The sequence below is a fragment of the Vombatus ursinus genome, unplaced genomic scaffold, assembly GCF_900497805.2.
Source record: "Vombatus ursinus unplaced genomic scaffold, bare-nosed wombat genome assembly UNPS02009173.1, whole genome shotgun sequence".
Taxonomy (NCBI): domain Eukaryota; kingdom Metazoa; phylum Chordata; class Mammalia; order Diprotodontia; family Vombatidae; genus Vombatus; species Vombatus ursinus.
Window position 1 is genome coordinate 10768341 of NW_020948951.1, and position 21867 is coordinate 10790207.

General features: G+C 44.6%; 1 protein-coding gene across 5 annotated transcripts in view; it reads right to left on the reverse strand.

Annotated features, from left to right (window-relative positions):
* Positions 1-1717: 1717 nt before the first annotated feature.
* Positions 1718-21867, reverse strand: part of SLC1A6 (solute carrier family 1 member 6) — a 21038-nt gene continuing 888 nt past the window's right edge. The window contains exons 2-11 of one of the 5 annotated variants that reach the window (XM_027851321.1): positions 20733-20949; positions 18088-18327; positions 17459-17596; positions 15945-16149; positions 11906-11948; positions 11214-11557; positions 6414-6647; positions 4303-4497; positions 2974-3108; positions 1718-2541 (exon numbers count right to left, since the gene is read on the reverse strand). In XM_027851321.1, coding sequence (XP_027707122.1) covers positions 2349-2541; positions 2974-3108; positions 4303-4497; positions 6414-6647; positions 11214-11557; positions 11906-11948; positions 15945-16149; positions 17459-17596; positions 18088-18295 — 1695 coding nt within the window. In that variant the 5' untranslated portion in view covers positions 18296-18327; positions 20733-20949 and the 3' untranslated portion in view covers positions 1718-2348. Of the gene's footprint in view, positions 2542-2973; positions 3109-4302; positions 4498-6413; positions 6648-11209; positions 11558-11905; positions 11949-15944; positions 16150-17458; positions 17597-18087; positions 18359-20732; positions 20950-21867 lie in introns of those variants that run through there. The other 4 variants (XM_027851323.1, XM_027851325.1, XM_027851324.1 and 1 more) reach the window with 4 other exon arrangements.

Here is a 21867-nt window from a genome sequence, read left to right on the forward strand (position 1 = left end):
CATTTACAACAAAGGGACAATGTGGTACAGTGGAAAGATCCCTGCCTCTGGAGTCAGAAGACCTGAGTTCAAATCCCAACTCTGATAATCATGGACAACCTGTATGCTCTTTGGCAAGTCACTTGACTTCTGTGGGTCTTGGTTTCCTTGCCTATGAGATGAGATAGTCCTTGCCTATGGACTAGATGGCCTTTGAGATCCTTTCCAGCTCTATATGTATGATCCTATGACTGCTCTTTGGAAATGGTGGGCAACACAATTGAAAGAAATGCATCATGGAGAATGAACTTGCTTCAGAGGGAGAGGGGAAGTCATGCAGTCCTCCTAGGTTTTTGTGAATCAGAGTTAGCAGTTTCTGAACTGCCATGGCTGTTTGATTGGTCAACACACCAGGAGAGACCCAACAAGAAAATGCATGTGGCAGCATGCTGAAGGGGGAGTTGGAAGGGTAGGATGGAAAAAAGTGATAACCTCCCAGGGAGAATACCAAGATGGCTCTTGACCCTGGATCCTCTGGCTGCCTGCTTTTGGAAGCAGGAGTGGAGGTTGGTGAAACAATTCCTTCCCCCTCCCCACCCCACTTTCCATGGACTTTAAAAAATGGGGTGCTGGAAAGTACTTCTATGAAGGTGATCCAGGTGATCCTACAACACCTGGCTGAAGAACGGGACTGGGGGCAAATATATAGACTTCAGGCCTTATTGATACAGCCATTTGTCAGCAGTGGAAGAGTTTTAATGTTGTGGTTTTTCTTTCTGTTACCGAATGAGTATCAGTAAATGGGCTCTACCCTATACTCTGAGCATGTAATCCTTTGGGTCACATAAAGTTGGGAAGGAGATAAGAATCTTAGTGGGATGAGATTTTTTTAAAAGTTATAAGATACCATGTGTTAAGTTAAAGCCCAAACCAGTGGTTCTTAAAATTTTTGGCCTCAGGAACCTTTTGCAGACTTCAAAATTATTGAGAACCCTAAAGAGCTTTAGTTATGGTGGGTTAAACCATAAATTTTCATCAAATCAGACATTAAAATGCCTTGGCATTATTATGAAAATAGTTTTTACCTCATAGACCCCCTGAAAGGGTCTCACAATTTGAAAACCATTGGTGTGACCAAACAAGACATGATGGAGCCTGGGCACTAAAAGGCTGGGATTCAGTATTTTCACATGTGCAAGAGGAATGAAAGCCAGAACACCTCAAGCTCAAACTACCATGTGTTGGCTCTGAGTAGCTATCCTAGCCTTGCCCACTGGCCTGTCCACTTATAGGGTCCATGAAAGGAAGGTGTTTCTAGAGAGAGGATCAATACTCATACCTTATATGTAGGGTTTGGACCAGGACCCTTCCACCTCTAAATCTGTGATCCTATCAAGCATTCTATTTCTCCCAAAACTGTAACTCCAAGACTCTTCTCCTGAAAGCCCCTTTACCTTATTGCAAATTGTGAGAAAATTTGGAGGGCCAAGAGGCAGGGGAAGGAGCTAGGAAATTAGGGGACAGAAGAGACAATTCTTATTCAAGAACAGTTTGGGCTGGATGGCTTCAATTCTGAGAGGCTGTAAAAGCTCACAGAGGTGTCTTTGAGGTCTGTGGCAGGAAGCACAAGGAAGGGACACAGGATTCAGCCTATGACCAAGTGAGTGTGCCTTGTTGGAGACCTCCACCTCACATTTGAAAGCTATAGATCATGGGAGTGAAGAAAATAACACATGGGGAGGTGGACAGGGGAGATTTACTTAGGACCAAGACAAGGAGGAGGGGAATCTGTACCAGCAGAAGACCTGGGTCCTCAAGCAGAGAGACAAGGACCATTCCTCATGCCACTCTCTCCCCTTACTTCCCTTCCCTTCTCAAGGGACCCTGGACCAGGGACTGCTGCCACCTAGTCTCCCTCCCCCTCCTGCTCGTTGCCTCCCAGGAGATGCTCTAACACTTTCTCTTTCCTCCTCGGGGACACTGACACAAGGGTTTCTCCTCCCCTCCCCCCTCCAGCATCATAGAGACAGAGACTTTTCCCTTCCCCTCTCCCCTCCAAAACATTTGGATAGGGGCAGCTCCCTCCCTCCCTCCTCCCAAGAGATCCTAAGACGGGCTCTGTTTCTTGTCCAGATCCATATCACCCCATGTGCCCAAGCTATGAAGGTTAACCCCCAACACACTGAGCAGGAACTGAAGCCTCGTATAAACTTTCATTTTTTTCTTCTAAAGGATCCATGTAGGGCCAAGCAGCTGGTGCCTTTGGACTCAAAGCCAGATGGGCCAGGAACCCCTCTGACATGGTTCTCTAGCTCCTCCAGCTATGGGTAGTTTGACTCTGACTCTAGCCTGGGGGACCCATCAGTCATTCACATGTTGCTTTCATTGCCACCCCGAGCTCTATTGGCCCCCTTCTCCTGGGCGATGAGCTGATAGGACTTTCCAAGGCTTGGGAGGCTTAACTCAGCATCCTGCAGCTCCAGTTCCTTCCGAGACAGATGCTCAATGATGGCAGCACCTACTGAGTCCCCCAGAACATTAGTGGTAGTTCGGAGGCGGTCCCTGGGGGAAGAGAGGAAAAAATTGATGGGAAAACCCATAGACTAGGAAAGGATATGGGGTCTGAAGAGATAGCAATTGTTGGGAGGAGGCAGGGTGACAAGTCTAGGTTGCTCTTCCTCTAGGAACATTTATAGGGAGTATTATAAGCTAGGAACATGAAAAAAAAAATCAATTACATGGTTGCCAAGCTTAGAATAGAAGCCAGATGTCCTAAATCACTCTGTAATCTTGAGCAAGTTGTTACCCCTTTTTGGGTCTCAATTTCCTTCCCTAATGACTTTAATGTCAAGTTCTTACATTCTATGTTCTAAATTTTAAGGTCTCTTCCAACCTTGACATTCCATGTCCTTGGTGAAATGGGAGCAGGAGATGCCTTGAGAGTGAAAAACAACGGTCACGAGGGCAGCGGGTGCCACCCTGGTTCGTACTTACAAGAACCAATCCACAGCTATGATGAGTGTGATGTCCTCAGTTGGGAGCCCAACTGATGTAAGCACAATGACCATGGTGACGAGGCCAGCCTGGGGGATGCCCGCAGCCCCTATGCTAGCAGCTGTCGCTGTGATGCTGCCAAATGGGGACAGGTCCAAGGGAATGTAGGAAGAGAGGAAGCAGGGAGGAAAAGGAGAGGAGGTGGAGAGAGGTCAGTTTTCTGGGAACCACATGTCCCTGAACAACAAATTACACCATAAGCCAAAAAACATTCACTGATCACCCACTGTGTATATTTGAGACTCCTTTTGCCTTGGTGAGAACTGCTTATGATTTCACAGAATCTCAGAGCTGGGTAGGGTTTTAGAGAGCATCTAATCTAACCTGTACCCAAGCAAGATTACTATCATGGCAGAAAGATAATTATCATGTGAAAGATATTGGAATGGCTCAGTTTTGCCTCTGATAGAAAAAAGTATGAGCAACAGATTTAAGTTCCAGGGAGGCCAAATTAGGGTCAGGATAAGAAAGAGCTTTCTAAGGATTAGAGCTGTCTGACAACTGGAAACGGACTGTCTCCTGAGGAAGTGTGCTGGAGGTATTTAAGCAAATGCTGGATGACAACTTGTCAAGGTGGTTGGAGAGGAGGATCCAGCATTGGGCCCAAGGTTGTCCTATGTGTATTCCTTCTAATGTCTCTTCCAGGCCTGAGATCCTGCGATTTTGCACTGTGAAGGCAATTCCCTGAGCAGGCAATATGAGTGGTCTGATCAGCCTGACCAGGTTTCTTTATTTCTCAGTGCAAATTAATCTTACGGCATCAGGTTTAGGAATCAGTCTCACAGGAGTAAAAAGCAGTCATGCAGAATCTAAGAATTAATCATATTGACCCCTGAAGTTGCAAAGATCCTGGACAGTCACAACTCTAGCAAGATGCAGGGGAAGACTTTATGAGGTCCACTCTGAAGTGGTGTGTGGTTGCTACCCATTTTCACAACACCTCTCCTCTCCAGGCTCCCTGTCACTCACTTCTTCTTTTCACCATCACTCTGAAACAATGAATTCTTTTACCTCCACCTCATCCCTTTCTCCTCTGAAGAGTGAATCCTCTTAACCTTCCCTCTCAATCCCATCCCCTCAATATCCTGTCAATAACTCATTCAATGCTCTCTCCACTTTCCCATACTCAGCCCAACCTCAATTCACCCATCCTCTACCACTATCAGTCAGTAAAGACTTTCTCCCTTCTCACAGCTCCATCTATTTCCCATTCCATGCCCTCACCCCCACCACTCTCATATCAAGCACAGCACCAATGGTAGAACTCACCTGATGGTGGTGATCTGTCCCAGGTTGAGTTCATAATTGTTGACCTGGGCTATGAAGATGGCTGCCAAGGCTTCATAGAGGGCAGTGCCATCCATGTTGATGGTTGCCCCCACAGGCAGCACAAACCTGGTGATGCGTCTATCCACGCCAAGGTTCTCCTCCAAGCATCGGAAGGTGATGGGCAGAGTTGCTGAGCTGGGGAGATAGGACTCCAGGAGCATTTCATGGGCACCTCCCAGGAGGGGCCACAGAATGCCTTGGAGGGCCATGGGTCAAGAAGAGACTAAAAGTCCAGGCCCTCTGGCTTTGACAAAGCACATTTTTAATCTTATAGGGAATCTCATAAGGCCTTATAGGGCTCAGTGAGTAAATGATGAAAATATTTTGGGGGCCAACAGAGAGGCTATACTAGCCCTTCATGCAGATGAAGCAGGAAGAAACCAGTGTGCTGTGAATGAAGGGGTGCCAGAGAGGCCTTCCACACCCACCTCCTTACTTTCTGAGGCCCCACATCCCCACATCTCTCATGCCTTTGGCTCTGAAAAGCCCCAATCTAAAGGATGATGCATTACCTGGACAGAACAGCACAAATTATCTCATCACTTTTGCAAAATCCTTTTAGCTCTTCTTTTGGGGAGGGTCCTGAGCAAGGTGGGGGTTAAGGTTGTTTGGAGATGATAGACTTAAGGAGGGGCAAATTTGAGAGCTCTGAGTGGGATTGAGAAATGGAAGGAGGGTGGTGAGAAAGAATCAAAGACAACTGTAACCCAATGGGAATCTAGGCACCCCAATCCCATATATGACTGACTCCCTAGTGGGTCACATAATCCTAAGATCTCAAAGTATCAGCAGTGGAAAGAACCCTAAACATCTTTGGGTCCATACTCATTTTGCAAGCAAGAAAACTGAGGCCTTGTCAGAGGAAGAGACTTGCCCAAATTCACACAGCAGATCAGCAGCAAAGACAAGATTTGAGTCTAAAATTCTCCTTCCAATAGTCCTATGGCTATGACCCACATGGTACAAAGCCCAGGAGTTCACTGATCCTAAGCTATCAGACAAGTTCCCCAAGAGTGGGGGCCCTGGAGTCGTGTCCTTTGACCCTGGAAAGAGACGCAGGACTCTTTTGGTGAACTTGGGGTTCTGAGGTCATATGAACCTTGTATTACTTCACCTATTTTTATATATTTCTTCTTATCTCTGCTACACAAAACTCATGAGTAGCTATGGCCAAACATACATTACCATAATTCATCCTCCAGAGGCCAACCTTCTGGCAGTGGACTCCTCCACCCTTTGCTAGTTTAATTCCCTAATATATAGACCTGCCAGAGGGGTAAGGATGTGGTCACCACCACACCATAGTGAGGCATCACAGGAGGACTTAAGTGAAGATTTTCCTTGTCAATAAAATGTTTTAAAATAGCTCTTGTACTCTGGGGTGTGTGTAAGAGAGTACTGGGAGGGAAGTAGGTGGTGGTTTCTGAATAACCAGATAAGAAACAAGGGAAGAAGAAGGGAGTCAGGCAGCAAAGAGATGCAGGGGCAGATAGCAGAATGAGTGTTGGACTAGGAATCAGGAAACGTGGGTTCAAATCCCTGCTCTGATATTTAGCTGAGTGTGACCTTGAGCAAGTCAATGAATTTCTCTGACCCTCAGTTTCCTCATCTGTAAAAATGAACATAATAGCACTCTTGCTACCCAACTTATACAGACATTTTCAAGAAAGTGATTTATAATCCTTAAAGTACTACACATACACATACACATACACACACACACACTCACAAACACACACAGATACATACATACACATACTTGTGTAGTGAGGATATTTTTCAGTATAGACAGTTACTATTTTTATGGTCTCCAGTCCTCTTGCCAACTTGGTCACCCTGCTCCAGGCCAATTCCAGTCTGTCTTTGTCTTTCCTAAACATAGCACTCTATATTTGGTACAACATTCCAGCTTTGGTTGGGGATGGAGGATCAGATCATGCCTGGGGAGGCTTGAAGAGGGGCCTCTAGAGAACTAGAAGGGGCAGATGGAAGGGGTGGGGCTGAAGCTGAGCTGAAAGTGGAGGAGGGGCCCATGGCTGGGGAGTCAGTACCTGGAGGAAGTGCCCATGGCTGTGATGAGGGCCTGCAGCATACCAGCGATGAAGGGGAAGGGATTCTTGTGTGTGATGAGGAAGTAGAGAAGTGGGAGGACACCCCCAGCATGGATGAGCAGGCCCACGATGACAGTCAGTGTGTACATGCCCAGCTGTCCACCAACCACAGCTGTGTCCTCCATCTCCAGGATCTTCCCAGCAATGAGGAAGAGGATACCCACAGGAGCATACCTGGGTCCCAGACCAAAGTATACACGTCAGAGAGCTCCCTGGTTTCACCCCTAGCGAAGGCCAAGTCTTCTTTTTTGGGAAAATGCTCCCAAGTTTTGTTAGTCCAGCTCCCCAAGACCCAAAGCCAAGAGCACTGATTCCTGTAGCCTATTCTCCTATAGCCATCTTTACTCAGTTCTGAACCTCTGCCATCTCAGCACCCAGGTATACATTACCCTCCTTCCTTCCCTCTTCCTCTATTCTACAAGTGGAAGGAGGGCTGTACAATTTCTGAGGCTAAAAGGTTTGGGCTGAACCCTGGGCAGTCAGTTGATCCCATGCCATAGAGTAGTCATGCAAACAGGTGACTCCAACATTTCCCCTTCTGGTGACTGCCTCAGAGCCAGGCTCAGCCTACAGAAGCACCCAACTCATGCTGCCCATTGTCTGCTACAGGAACAAAGAGAGTGAGAGATGTGGTTCCCTCTCCCTTTCCCCTTGACCTTCTCTCCCATTCTTCTTGGCCCGCCTGGCCAAGTTCGCTCTCTCTCAGACCACTACTGCTCCTACCAGACTCCCGGCATAATCCCCCAAGGTCACACACCTAAGAAGAGGTGAAGTCAAGACTCAAACCCTTATCTTCTTGCTTCAAATCCTGCATTCTTTCCATTGTATCATTTTGTCTCTGGCCTAGATTTCTCCTTAATAAAGGAAGCAACATAGTGTAGTGAAGAGGTTACTGGCTCTGGGGCCAGAAAACTTTTGCCCAAACTCCAGCTCTGCTACTTATCTGGCCTTGGGCAAGTCAGTTCCTCTATCTGATGGAGCAGTAGGAAGAGCACTTGATCTCAGGTCAAGAAGTCCTGAGTTCAAATCTCACCTCAGACATTTACTAGCAGTGTGACCACGGGCAAGTCACTTAACCTCAGTGTGACTCAGTTTCCTCATCTGCAAAATGGAGATAACAATAGCAATCATCCCCCAGGATTGTTTAGACCCTGTAGGCTGCCCCTACTCATCCTACTGGTTTCCTTAGTTGGGGGTCTTTAACACTACTGCTCTTCTGTGAGACCATTCCAGGACTTTCACTAGTTTAAAAAAAAGAGAGAAAAGGAAACAGGATCATAGATTTAGAGCTAGAAGAGACCTTGGAGGCCATTATGCCCAACCCCCTCATTTTACAGATGAGAATATTTGTAAAGGTCTTTCCCAACCTCAAAGCCTTATAGAATGCTAGTTATTATTATTAATTATTATTATCTGGACCTCAATTTCCTCATTTGTAAGGCGAGAAGGCTGACCTAGATCGGGAGTTCTTAACCTGGGTTCCATGAAGTTGGACCAGGAACTTGGGAGAAGTGGGTAACATCTATTTTCACCGACCTCTATCTTAAATTTAGCATTCCCTTCCATTGTGAATGCGGGCAACAAACCACAGGAATATTAGCCTTCACCAGACTGCCACCGAGGTCCATGATATGTAAAAAAGGTTAAAAACCACTGAACTAGATGCACATCAAGGTCCCTTTTCAGTTGTAAATCATGAAATGAGTGCATTTGTACAGAAAGAGACTACTGAAGCATTTGTCGATGCTAGTTGGGTTTGAAATTGCTAAGGTAGCTCCATCTCAAACATTTCCCTGCATCTGTTCGATGCCATACAAGAAAAAGAATTTCATGGGTCTGGAAGCAAATTGCCAGGAACTATTAACAGAAAATCTAATTCAAATGACCTTCTGGAGTCTCTGAAAGGTCATCTCATGTTGCATGGAGTAAAATGAAGGGAATAGACTACCAATGACCAAGTGGGCAAGCAGTGACCAAGAACGCTGGCCACTTTGGGTCCCAAGCTTGCAGTGGGGCACATGGTAGCTTGACCTATTGATTAGGGCATGGCAGTAGAAGCCAAGATGAGGGCACACAGTGAGCCAGTTGGAAATGCATCATGGGCAGAGATTGCCACTTGAGTTTGCAGAAGTTTTCTGGGAGCTCCTGGGAACAGAGGACGCTGACCTGGCAATCAGGTAAGAAGGATCAGGAGTTGGCTAGTAAAAAGATTCTCTCTTCCCATTTGCTGTGAAAGCGGAGGGCAGGAATGTAATCCTAGGGAAGCAAGGGGGTGGGGGTGGAGAGGGAGGTCAGATCTTTACCAAAATGAGAGATTTGGTCAGGAGTTTTAATAATGTCTCTTTTCAATTTTTGTTCTTTTCAGTAAATGTACTCTATAATACAAACATGTATTTCTTCAGGTCACATGAAGTTGGGGAGGAGATAAAAATCCTAATGGAAAATGGGAATATGAGCCAATTTTGAAAATTTTATGAAATATTATACAATAGCTTTCTTTACGTTTTAAATCCTGTATTCACTGAGCCAAGATAGAACCTAGACAGTCACTGGAAGGCTAAGGGTGCTCTCCAATCCTTGTCCAGAGACGCAGGTGAGGAAATCAAACTGCTTAAATATGCTGAAGGTTTTTAGAGCATCTCCCAGATAGTAACTTGGGCTCAGAGTACCCTCTAGTGGCCGATACGGAAATTGCGCTTCTTGTAGCTATTACCAATCACCACCCCAGGACGCACGTGGTCTTAGACGGTTTTCCTTCTCATGTTTAGAGCTAGAAAATATCATCTAATTCAATCCCTTCTTCTTACAGATAGAGAAACAGGGGCACAAAGAAGGTAAGGGACTTGCCCAAAGGTAGGATTTGTACCCAGATCCCCTGACTCTAAATTATTTTTCCCCCCTAATACACAATGCTTCTTGCTTTTCTCCAATGTGCACACATGTGGTAAGGGCGTCAGCATGGAGGAAAACTGCCTAAATCAGTGAAACTCTTGCATCGAAAATTTTAAAGTGCAATAATGATAGGTTCCATTTCTAGAGTTTGATGGTTTTACTAAGTCCTGGCAACAAGTCTGGGGGCGCTGATGGGGCAAGCATTATCCTCATTTCCTCCTCAGTACAGAGGAGGGAATTAAATCTTTGGGAGTTCAAGGGATTTGCCCATAATCATACCGCTGGTAATTATGGAATAGAGGCAAGATTTGAAGCCAAATTTCCCCATCCCCAGGCCAAGGCTCTTTCTACTTCTACATACTAAATGTATGTACTCTACATACTAAATGACCTCTCGCATTTTGGGGTACATTTGGATCAGAGGAATGTGGACTTAGAGCTAGAAGAAACTTTAGCAGTCATCCAGTCCAATCCCCTCATTTTACAGACAAGGAAACTGAGACTCAGAGAGGTTAACCAATGTCACACAGGTAGTGGCAGAATGGAAGACTCAGGATTTGAACCCAGGTCCTTTAACTTCCAATGAAATATTGTTTCTACTATACTAAATTGCACTCTACTTTGTATCTTTTACATTTTGATTCCATTCTGTAAATATACTCTTATATAAAGCAAGTTTGTATTCCTTCCCGTCACATGAAGCTGGGAAGGAGACAAGACTCTTAATGTAAAATGAAAGCATGAGCCAATTTTGATAATTTTGTCAACTATTATAGGATCATTATATTTACATTTTAAACCCCAGATTCAAAATGGATTCTGGAAAGGCACTCTATGACTATGTTCTCAAGGACACTTCATGCTTTTATCATGACTTCTGGAGCTTTTTAGATGTCAGTGGACATTTAGAAAGCCTTTGCCAGATAACTTGCCTTACCTACAATGTATAGGATTCAAGTCTATTCTAATCATTCACTCCCCAAAGCCCTCAGGTCCCATGGTCTTCACTTCACCATGAAAAATACTCGGGCCATATCCAGAGCTCACTAGCTCCTATCCAGCCTCTTCTCCCCACAACCCTCTCCCATCGTGAATCATACATCTCTATGACTCTCTTCTTCCAACACATCTCCAGCTTATGTTTCTTCTCCATAACTAGCTTCCCTACATGCCAATTTAAGTCCCTCCTGCCTAGTTGTCTCCCTACCTCCACCCCCACCCTATTAACTCATGACTCTATCCTCTCTGGCTGGTCTCTTAGTCTGTTTGAAGTTCAAAGCCCTTCATAACCTAACCCCCTTCCTACCTTTCCAGGCTTCTTACACCTTACTCCCCAACATATACCCTTCATTCCAGTGACACTGGCCTCCTGGCTGTTCCATGAACAAGACACTCCATCTCTCATTTCCAGGCATTTTCTTTGGCTGTCCTTCGTGCCTGGAATGCTCTCCCTACTCACCTCCACCTACCAACATCGCTGGCTTCCTTTAAGTCTCAACTAAAATCCCACTTTCTATAGGAAATCTTTCCCAACTCCTTTTAGTTCAAGTGCCTTCCCTCTGTTAATTATTTCCTATTTATCTTGTATATAATTTGCTTTGTATGTATTTGTTTGCAGGTTATCTCCCCCATTACACTGTAAGCTCCTTGAGGGCAGTGTCTTTTTCCTCTGTTTGTATCCCCAGCTTTAGCACAGTGCCTGGCACATAGAAAGCACTTAATAAATGTGCATTGATTGACTGATTGTCAACAACAACCTTTTAGCATCTTCAGTCTCTCCCATCCAGCTCTGAGCTCTAACCCCTTCCATCTCAAACTCTAAGCATAGATCTACCCTGCTTCACTCACCAGATAATGACACCAACAAGTCTCATAATGGCTTCATTGAGGCTGTTGAAGAATACCTTCAGGGCATGGCCCTTTTGTTTCATGCTGCCAGTGACCAGGCCAAAACTGACCGAGAATACCACCAAGCCCAGGGCATTGATGCCACTAGCTGAGCCAGGTACGGGTACAGTCTCCTCAAAACTCAGTACCTCCTGTAGGGTGCCAAGGGCGCGAGTAACATTGTCCAGGACACTAGTGCCGTTGTCCATTAGAGAAAAAGGTGAAGGGGAGATACCCAGTTCAGTCCTGTTTTCCATCTTCATGACAGTCCTGGTCACCACCCTGGTGCTGTACTGCGTCTTAAACTGAAATCAGAAAGATAAAGACCCATCCACCAAGAACAAGTTGAACCAAATATCTTCTGCAGTCTCTTCTAACTTGGAGCTTCTGTGAAGTTTCAATATTCCCTCAACCCAAAGCTTCAGTCTTTATGTTACCTCTGGGAGGTCGTGGCACATGAGACCCTCTCTAGATCTTAGCTTGAACATTTGGTTAACAGAGGGGCATATTCACCTACACAGGCCCTTCCTAAGGCCCACTGTCCAACCCTTAGAAGGACCTCTCTCCTTCCCTCCCATTCCTGGGCCCCCTGACCACCATCCTTCCACCCACCCCTTATCCTCATGAACAAAACGTTGGCCCTCCTCTCTCACCTGTTTGAAGCAGGCTTCCACGAGATTGGGTGGGAACATATTTCTGCAAAGAACCAAGGGTGGGAAGACAGTAAGACTAAAACATAAGGAGTAGTGTGACCACAAAACATAGAACCTTAGAGGTGGACAGGACCTTGCCACAAAGAACAATAAAAAGCATAACTGGAAGGAACTGAGAAAGCAGATTACATGGCTGAAAGTGCCCTAAAACACAGAACATTCTAGCTGGAGGAGACTTTATCACCCAATCCAACCCCATCATTTCAGAAAGTAAGAGGTGAGAAAACTGTTGCTTAGACAGAGGAAATGACTAACCCCAAATCACCTAGCTGGTAGAACAAAACTTCTAACCCAAGGCTTCTTATTCCAAGTCTAGTGCTCTTTTCACCATGCCTTGCTGCCTCCAGTTGAACTAGTCAGGATGAAGAGAGACCAGAAACAAGTAAAACGTGATCTTTCCCCACCAATAACTTATTTACCAATTCTTTGGTAAATTCTGTCTCTTTCTCCTCCTCCGCATCTCCTGTACTTATCCTCAGTTGCTCCATGGACACTTGATGCCTCATCAGAGATCTCAACTACATGATTCCTCAAGATCATAGATTGCACCAAGTTACCTCTTTACCCCATGACAACCACTCACCTACCTTGGCCCTCATAATCAAAAGACACTGCTCTGAATACTTATCCCTTCTCTCAATAGCAGCCTCCATTTCTCCTTCAAAAACGATCTCCTTTTCTTCTGTTTTCAAAACCACTCAGTCCTCCCATGTGCTGTATGAGGGTGGGGTGAGGGGCAGAAATGGAAACCCAAAATAAACTTTCCTTCTATATTGCTCCTTTGTGGGTCAACATAAAATCTCTCTCCTTCTTTGTACTGTTATCCTCTCTAAATCTGAAGCCTAACCCACTGTCTTTCCTTCTCCACCTCTCTTCTTAAAACTCTGTACTTTAGCTTCAGTCCTCTACTCTACTGAAGCTATTTTCTCCAAGGTTACTAGTGGCATTCTTAATACCAAATCCAATGACATCATCTAGGTACTAATTCTCCTTGACCTCATGAAGACCATGTTGGCATCACTAGTCAGTTATTTCAGTATTTATCTCACTACCAGGAGCACCTAGATTCATATGCCTCCACCTACCATCCACACACACACTCACTTCCCTGACCACATATACTAACAACTAATCTTAAGTCACCTCCATTGTCTACATTCCTTGAGCTGTGGATAATGCTATAGGAAAGCCAAGAACTAAGCAGCCCTGACCTCACAGCTATTACAAGACTGAGGTGAGTGGGGCTTTATCCCAAGGCACCAAAATTTAGAGGAGGCTGATATTGTCTGCATTTCATCAGCAGTGTAGAAACAGCTGTGTTTAGCACCTAGTTAGCAAGAATAATTGCATAGGAAGCTACTGTAAAAGAAACATGGCAACCTCGGTGAGCTCCTTCATGGACTGGCCCATCCCTGCTCCCCATCCCCACTAGATGGTGTCACTGCATCTCTCTCTTTTCCCCTTCAGCTGAATTTGTCTTTAAAAGCTGATTTGAGGGCATTTCATGATGCTTGTCCCAATGCCAAAATTGCTACCTGCAGCTCTGTCTGACCTGTGAAGGTCACAGTCTTCAGCCACACAATGGCCGCTGAATAGCAGCAACCTGGCTATTTAAGCAGCTCATCTATTCTCCAATTCCCTCCAGCAGGTTTTCCTTGACAGGATCTTCCCAGTCCATTCTTCTACCATCTCTCCTTTCTTTACAACACAGTAATCCTTTGCAAGCTGCTCTCACTTTCATCTCAATGTATATCTGCCTCTATATTACTTCCAAGAATATAGTCAATAGGGTACTGGATTACTCAGAAGACTTCTTTGTTCTGAGGGAGGGTTCTATAGGATGGGGGGAGGAGGGTATTGGTACATGATAGAAATAGTTTTTAAGCATCAATAAAACATTTTAAAAACAAAATAAAATAGTCAAAATACCTGGATTTAAAGTTCAAGCTCCATCACTCACTAGCTGTGAGACCATGGGTAAGTCATTTAACTGAGTCATCAGAGACTCACTTATAAGTTCCTTGAGGACAGGATCTGCTTTTAGAGTCAGAAAATATGGGTTCAAATCCTGGTTCTGCTACTTACTACCTGTGTAAGCTTGGGCTAAGTAATTCCAATGCTCTGGGCCCCAGTTTCCTCATATGTAAAATGAGAGGATTACATTAGATAATCTTTCAGATTCCTTCCAACTCTAAAAGCTAAGAGTGCTTGTGATACCACTGCCCTAACTATTCACACAGGAAAAACCAAGTGGATGAAGAATGACTGCTGTCCAGAGTATGATATGCAATTGGATACACAATCCACAGAGCTGGTCTATCAGAACATAGACCTTGGACAGTCACCATAAATGGACAATGAGCAAAGCATAGTATAGAACAAAAGGGAGAAAACTAAGTGGATTTTTTTGGGAAGTTGTGTAATGCTTTCAATGACTATATACTTCTTCAGGAAACAAAGCCCATTAAAAAAAAAGTCTTCCAGTGATGTCACATAGCTTTGATTCATTGAACACTATAGTATACAAAGAATTAAAGATTCAAGTCACCCATGTGGCATTTTTTTCAGTACATGGTAGTCAAAATTTGGATACAATTTATTACCCATGAGGAATTTTACAGAAAGTGCATTGTAAAGAATGTCATAAGAAGGTATGATAGTCATGCCAGCCAACCATCCAGTCAGTAAGCATTTATGAAATGTTTACCATGTGCCAGGCAGTGTGCTAAGTGCTGGGGATACAAAGAAAGACAAAAAATAAAATAGTCATGCTCTCAAGGAGCTCACAGTCTCCTGGACCCAGAGGAAGGGATATATGATGGACGGTCAACAAGCTTGATTGATAAACACACAATGTCAAGCAACCTAGAGGGAGCCCCCCCAGCATGGCAGGTGGACCTGTGGTAGATTTATGGGAAAATAAGGACAAGAATCACACTAGATGAGAAGGTATGGATGAGTTATGATCTACAGTGATGGAAACAGTACCCACACCGACCAGATCCCAGATCCATTAACATACTTTCTACAGAAAACTTGTGAGATTTGAGTTCTAGGCCTGAGATTGCCATTAACTACTTATGCGACACTGAGAAAATCACATCACATTTCCCCCCTGTAAAAAAAAAAAAAAAGTGAGTTGTTGGACTAGTAAGCCTTTCTTTTTCTTTATTCTATTCTTCATAAATTAGGCATACCATTCCACAGCTACATTCTAGTCATATGCTCCACCCCATAGTCTCTTACCTTGAGGTATGGGGGGACAGGGGGGGAGGGGCTGGACATGATAGCTTTCTTTACATATCTGAAAAACTGCCATGTGGATATAGGATTGGACTTGCTCTTATCTCAGAGGTAGAATTAAGAACAAGTTGAAGAGAGGCAGATTTCAGCTCATTATGAGGGAACATTAATGATTAGAGACGTCCAAAAGCAAATTGGTCTTCCAGCAAGGTGTGTATATAGTGAATCTGTTATTATCCTACCTTAGAAATGAGGAAATTGAGACTCAGAGAGGTGAAGTCACTTGCTCAGAGTCACAAAGAGAGTAGAATTGAGCTATCAATTAAGCAGAAAGTATTTATGGAACACTTTCATGTGTTTGGCCCTATGCTTGATGCTGAGAAACACGGGGGCCAGGGAACAGTCTCCAGTCATCCTGATTTATATCTTGCCACTGGACAAAGATGGAAAGAGAAGGAAGTGAGGCTGGTGACTTTGCACAGCCCTCCCTCACTTAAATCCAATTCCCTTGCATATCATGGCATCACCTTCCTGGTGGTCTTTGAGAGTGAAGGACAAACAACAACAGCTAAGAGACAAGACTCAGTAACTGTCCTCAAGACATTTACAGTAGGCTCAAAGGAATGACTACCTCATGAAATAAGGAGACCCTAGGGACAGCATGGAGACCAGTGCCCCAAGGTGTTGAAGTCAACTGGCACTGTTTCTGGATCTGACGGGAATAAAGAACACTAACCTGACGAGGTCCATGAAGGCATCAGCTGTAGGGATAGATTCAATGCGACCCTCTCGGTGCAGCCCTTCCTTGGATCCTTTCCCGGGGTGGATGATAGTGACCATGAGGATGCCAATGAAGACTGCAATGACTGTTGTCACCATGTAGTAAACAGCAGCCCGCATCCCCATCCTCCCTGAAGCCTTGTTGTCCAGAGATGCCATACCTGGGAGAAGCCACACAGTTCAGCCCTCTGCTCCACCCTCTCCAACAGATCAGTTCCTCTATGTGTCACCTACCTTACTTCCCCCTAGTCTACCCACCATTGATACCATTCTTTCATTGACTCCCTTCCCCTCACCTATCCCTCCTCCGTATCCCAACAACTTTATTCCTACCCCTATCCAAATGCCACTGGACTCCTCAAACCCCACTCCATCACTGCTTCATTGGCTCTCCTCATTCCTAACCAATCCTCACCTGACCTGTTGGCCTGCCCTCTAGCTCTATCCCTTTCCCACTGGTTCTCCCACCTTTACCTATCCCTCTCATTATTGCACAGCCTTCCACTTCTCCATCACCATTATCATCCCCTCTTATCCCTAGACTTCCCAGCTTTTCTGTTGCCCGAAGCATGCCTTGGTACTCCTGGATTTAAGAAGTAGGTATTTTCTCCTGGCACAAGAAACAGAATTTGCCTTGCTCCAACTTTCCCTCTGCCCTCGACATAATGGGCAGTCCTGGGGGCCACTTCATGGATGGCCTTACGGAAGAACAACTCACCATATGGTCATTGACCACATCACTTTAGGAGCACAGAGTTATCTTCATCACAGGGAGCCTAAGAGCTAAACTTTCTGGAGCTCAGAGTTAACCCCTAATAAGGAGGAGTCCTAGAATGGTATTCTTCAGTGCTGTCCTCCAAAATCATATGGGAATCATGTGTATATATTCTTTGGCCATTCATATTCCCATCCCAATCTTATAGGACCACAAAGATCACCCATACAGGCTATCACCTACCACCCCCATCTGAAAGCTACCTTTTGACTCCCCTTATTTTCCCCACCAACATTCCCCTGACTCTATTTTGACTTCTTGTCCTCATAACATGGCTGCATCCCCAAAGTCCAGCATTCTTTCATTACCCCCTTCCAAAAAAAAAATCTGTCCCATACGCGCTCTCACAACCTCACTAGTGAGAAGATGTGGGAAGAAACAAAGAATAGAAGGAGATGACTCCTTAGAGTCAAAGGGAACTGGGGTTGGACACTTCCATGGAAGAGTCAGGGCCAGTTGTTCTGAGTAGTTGGTATGGGTCCAGATTTGAACAGGAAAGCTTGAGTCCCCAGACAGAATAATGGCTTTAAGTTGGGTTATGGTCTCACTCTAAGTCATCAGTGACTCTGGACTCAAGGATCTGGGTCAAGGTAGTGGGGGTATATACATGCAGTCATGGGCAAAGACAATATCCCCAGGTTTGGGGTGCTGGGAAGAGAATAATAACTCTGGAGGTGGGTCTAGGGCCTCCTTACCTGTGATTAGGCTGGAGACAATAAGGGGCAACACCAACATTTGCAACATCCTCATCAGCAGCTCTCCAGGAAAAGAGAAATATTTAATCTGACGATAGGTCAGCTGATAAGGGCGCAGGGCAAAGGCAAGGCTGATCCCTAGGGGCCAAGAAGAAAGTGGTGAGGGACTGTAGGTCTCCTAGATAAGAAGCCAAGGGGCATCTGTAGGGGGCTCTGCTTAAAAGAAACAAACCAAGCTGCAGTCTTTCAACAACACAGCCCTAGACAAGACCTCTTCAGAAACACATATGGAGGGGCAGCTAGGTGGTGCAGTGGATAGAGCATTGGCTCTGGATTCAGGAGGACCTGAGTTCAAATCTGGCCTCAGACACATAACACTTACTAGCTGTGTGACCCTGAGCAAGTCACTTAATCCCATTGTCTAGCCAAAAAAAAAAAGGAAAAAAAAACTCATATGGATATAATGAGAGCACAAAGATGGTCTGTGTTCTAGAGTTCACAACCATGGCTCAGCCTGAACTGCTTCCCAAACCCCATCAACACAGATTTTGCTCTAAAGGGCCGTGCATCCAATATACACCCACTCCCCTGACAGAAGTGTCTCTACCAGCGCGCTACCCCGTGCTTACCTATAACCACAGCACTGACTGTGAGAAGGATGAAGGCATTTCTCCGCAGGAACCGGAACACTCTCTCCCGGTTCATAGTTTGGATTTGCAGCCGGGTTCGGGCTGCACGCTGTTGCATGGAGTCCTGAAACCCCTGCAGCCAACTCTGCCTCCCAAGGCGTTGGGAAACACTTTCCCTCAGGAAAAGGCTATTGGCATGGCTACTCATCCTTAGAACCAGTGCTCAGGCCTGTGGAGACTCTGGAGGGAAAGCACAAAGGGAGACCCAGCTCTGGGGAGAAAAGAGCAAGGGGCGAGAGGAGGGCGGCAAAGGTAAGGAGATGGAGAGAGTGGGGAAAGAAATGAGAACAAGGAGGGACAACATGGAAAGAAGTAGATTAAGTTCCTCCACATAGAGATGTTAGGTGCACAGAAGGGTGCAGGAACCTATGAGAGACTCTAGGCTAAGACTCAATTTGCAAGGTTGAGGTAGGAGTGGCCAGCTTTGCAGAGTCCTACATGAGCCTATTAACTGGAATCACAGAGTTCTCCTTTTTCAAGCTGAGAAATTTGTGTGAAAATGGTGATAATATCACCTGCATCAGAAAAGTCTCTGGTGCTAGCAAAGAGAACTCCTTGCTAGAACAGGGATTCATACCCATTTTTCTCTCATGGACCCCTTTGTTAGTCTGTGGAAACCCATGGACGCCTTCTCAGAATCATGTTTTTAAATAAATAAAATAAGATACATAGGATTATGAAGAAAACCAATTATATTGAGATGCAATTTTCAAAATATATTTTTTTAAATAAGTTCACTGACTCGAGGTTAAGAACTCCTGATTGCTTCTGGTAGGTACTCATGAGCACTCATGAGAAAGTGACACCAGCTTTATCACGTAGTAGACCACTCTCCCATAATCTCTAGGGGATTCTATAGAAGACTTCTCCATTTGACACATACCCAACCCTCTTGGCCTTTCCATTTTTTCAAGTGGCTCTGATGGCCATAACTGTATAAGAAATAAATGAATAAACCCAAAGCTGTTGCCTTTCCACTGGGCACTTGTTTTCTGATCAGGGTTTTCCTATTGTCAATTGCAAAGAAATTGGGCTACTGTCAATGTTCCCCTTTCCAACCTTTTTGGGGGATATTGTTGGTTGAAGGGTATTCATATTCCCTACTTTTTCTATGGGCCATAGTTCTTTCATTCTATCAAGTGATGTCCCTGCCCACCAATTGCAATGTTGCAATTAAGGATTGGATTAATTGCAAGAATATTCCACCCTCTTCCTCATTTGAACTTGGATCAGGAACTCACATGGTCATCTGAAGAGATGAATAGAAAGGACTAATTTCATACTAGGAACATAGGCTTAACAGCTGGAAAAAGACCTTAAAAGTCATCTAGTCCAGGCTTCTCATTTTACAAATGGGAAAATTGGGATCCAGAGAAGGTGAGGTGACTTGCCCAAGGTCATATGGGTATTAAAAAGCAGAGTCAGGATTCAAACCCATGATCCTAACTCCAAAGTCAGTTCCCTTTTCACGATGCTATGAATCTCAAGTGTCATTGCTACTTCCTGAGTCAATGCATCAGGAACTAAGGTGGTGGAGTCCAAATGTAGCATTTCTATAAGTGTTGGTAATGACACTGAACTACCCTCAAAATGCCTACAGATCTGTTTTATTTTAAGTGTATTGGTTGTTCTCCTTCTAATTATGTCTACAAAAGCTCCTGGAATAATCCCACTTAATTGGGTCTCCCACCAACTCTTCACAAGTTAATTCTCCCCTCCAATGGTTTTTGTTGTCTGGTGAGAAATTATTGCACTTAATCTTCTCACATTCTCCTCTACAATGTTTTTTTAAGAAGTTGATACTCTTAAGTCTCTTCTGCTCCTGGCTACCATGCCTCTGGGCTTGCCAAGTAGATCAAGCATTTCTTGTTGGAGGCAGTTTTATGCTTCCTCTGGCTTTCTCCCGGTGGTGGCTGTTGGGTACCAGTTAAATTTCTGTAAGAAATGGTGATAGTCAGTGTCTTTACTTATTGCTATTTTCTATTTCAGGGAGTCAATCGTTTGCTTAAATTGGGGCCATTAAGGCTACTATAATTAAATGTATCTTTTCATTTTTATCCTTTATTCTAATTCATATTGATTCTGATTTTTGCTCCAATTAATCCATGAGCTGACTTCACAGAGAGTTGGCTCTCAAATGACTCCCATATCAGTAGTCAGTCATTTTCCCTCTGTTAAAAAATTTTGTCAACTCGTCCTGTCGGGTGATGTGGCATAGCAAAATGCTAGACTTATAATCTGGAAGACTGGAGTTTCTGTCCCCCACCTCTGACATTTGCTAGCTGTGTAGCTGTGGGCAAATTGCTTAACTGTTCTGAGTCTCAAGCAATTCTCTAAGACCTACTTGATTTTTTCTCTCCCAGATTATAGACAGTTTACAATCTGCACTGGTAAAAGCATTTCCCATTTCTACGAAATTACAGATCTTTGACTTTTAAGGAACAATGAAGGTGAGAAGTTTAAGGTGCATGAGTTGGGAAAAGTCCAAGGAAATTGGAGAAAGGAGAGGAAAAGTTGCAACCTATTGGATTAATGGAATTTAGGAAGACCCTGAAATAGCAAACACATTAAGCCTGTCCACCTACATCTCACACACACTCAAAGGCTCCTTTTTCTCAATGTCCACTTTCCTCGGGGGGAGGGGTTTTCTCCTGGTCAGCTGGGAAGCCTGGCATTTGAGTCCAGGAAACAGAAAGTCCATTATGACATAATGTGGATATGGGTTTAACGTCCAGCTGGGCTACTCACACCTGTGTGACCTTGGGCAATTCATTTTCCCTCTCCAGGCTTCAGTTTCTTTATCTGTAAATTGAGAGGGTTGGATTGAGGGATCTCTAAATTCAGGTCTAAATCCCCAGAATAAAGTCTCTTGGGATTGGAATATGCAGATCTGGTCAGTCTAAATTCACTTTCTCCCCCACACGTACAACTGCAGGCACATCCCCTCCCCCTAGCCCTCAGGCATCCAACCCCTTTAGCCACTGGCAATATCAACTACTTAAGACTGCTGCCCTCTATAGGCCCCAAGAATTTCCTTCAAATAGAGAGCCCGAGGCATAGGCAAATGTACACAGAGAAGAGAAACAGAGGCAGGGATGGGTAGGGACATCAGGATAGAGGCATGGACACAGAGACAGGGACATGAAGGCAGAGATAAGAACCATGGACTATGGGATGAAAAAAAAAGGAGGAATATAGATATGGAGTCAAGGACATGAACACAGAGATAGAGACAGGACCAGGACATAGATGTATAGAGGGACATAGACACCAAAATGGCAATAGAGTCATGGAGATACAGACATGACTAGAGAGATAGAGACATGGACATGAAGATAAGGGCGGGGGTGGGGGGAGAGGGTGGTGTGGACAAGAAGGAAAGACAAAGACACAGAAATGGGGATGGGGATAGGGGACAGAAACACAGAGCTAGGACCCTATACACAAGGAGGACATATAAATGGGTACAAGGCTGAAAAGATGGTTACATTAACATGGGGATAAGGACACAGAGATGCAGGTTAGGAACATAGAGATGAGAACATGGACAGAGAGACAAGGACCCAGAGACAGAAACAAGGACATGGAGACAAGTGGAAATAGGGATGTGGAGATAAGGACATAGATGGGTATGGACACACAGAGAGAGGAGATCAGATAGGTAGATAGATAGATAGATAGATAGATAGATAGATAGATAGATAGATAGATAGATAGATA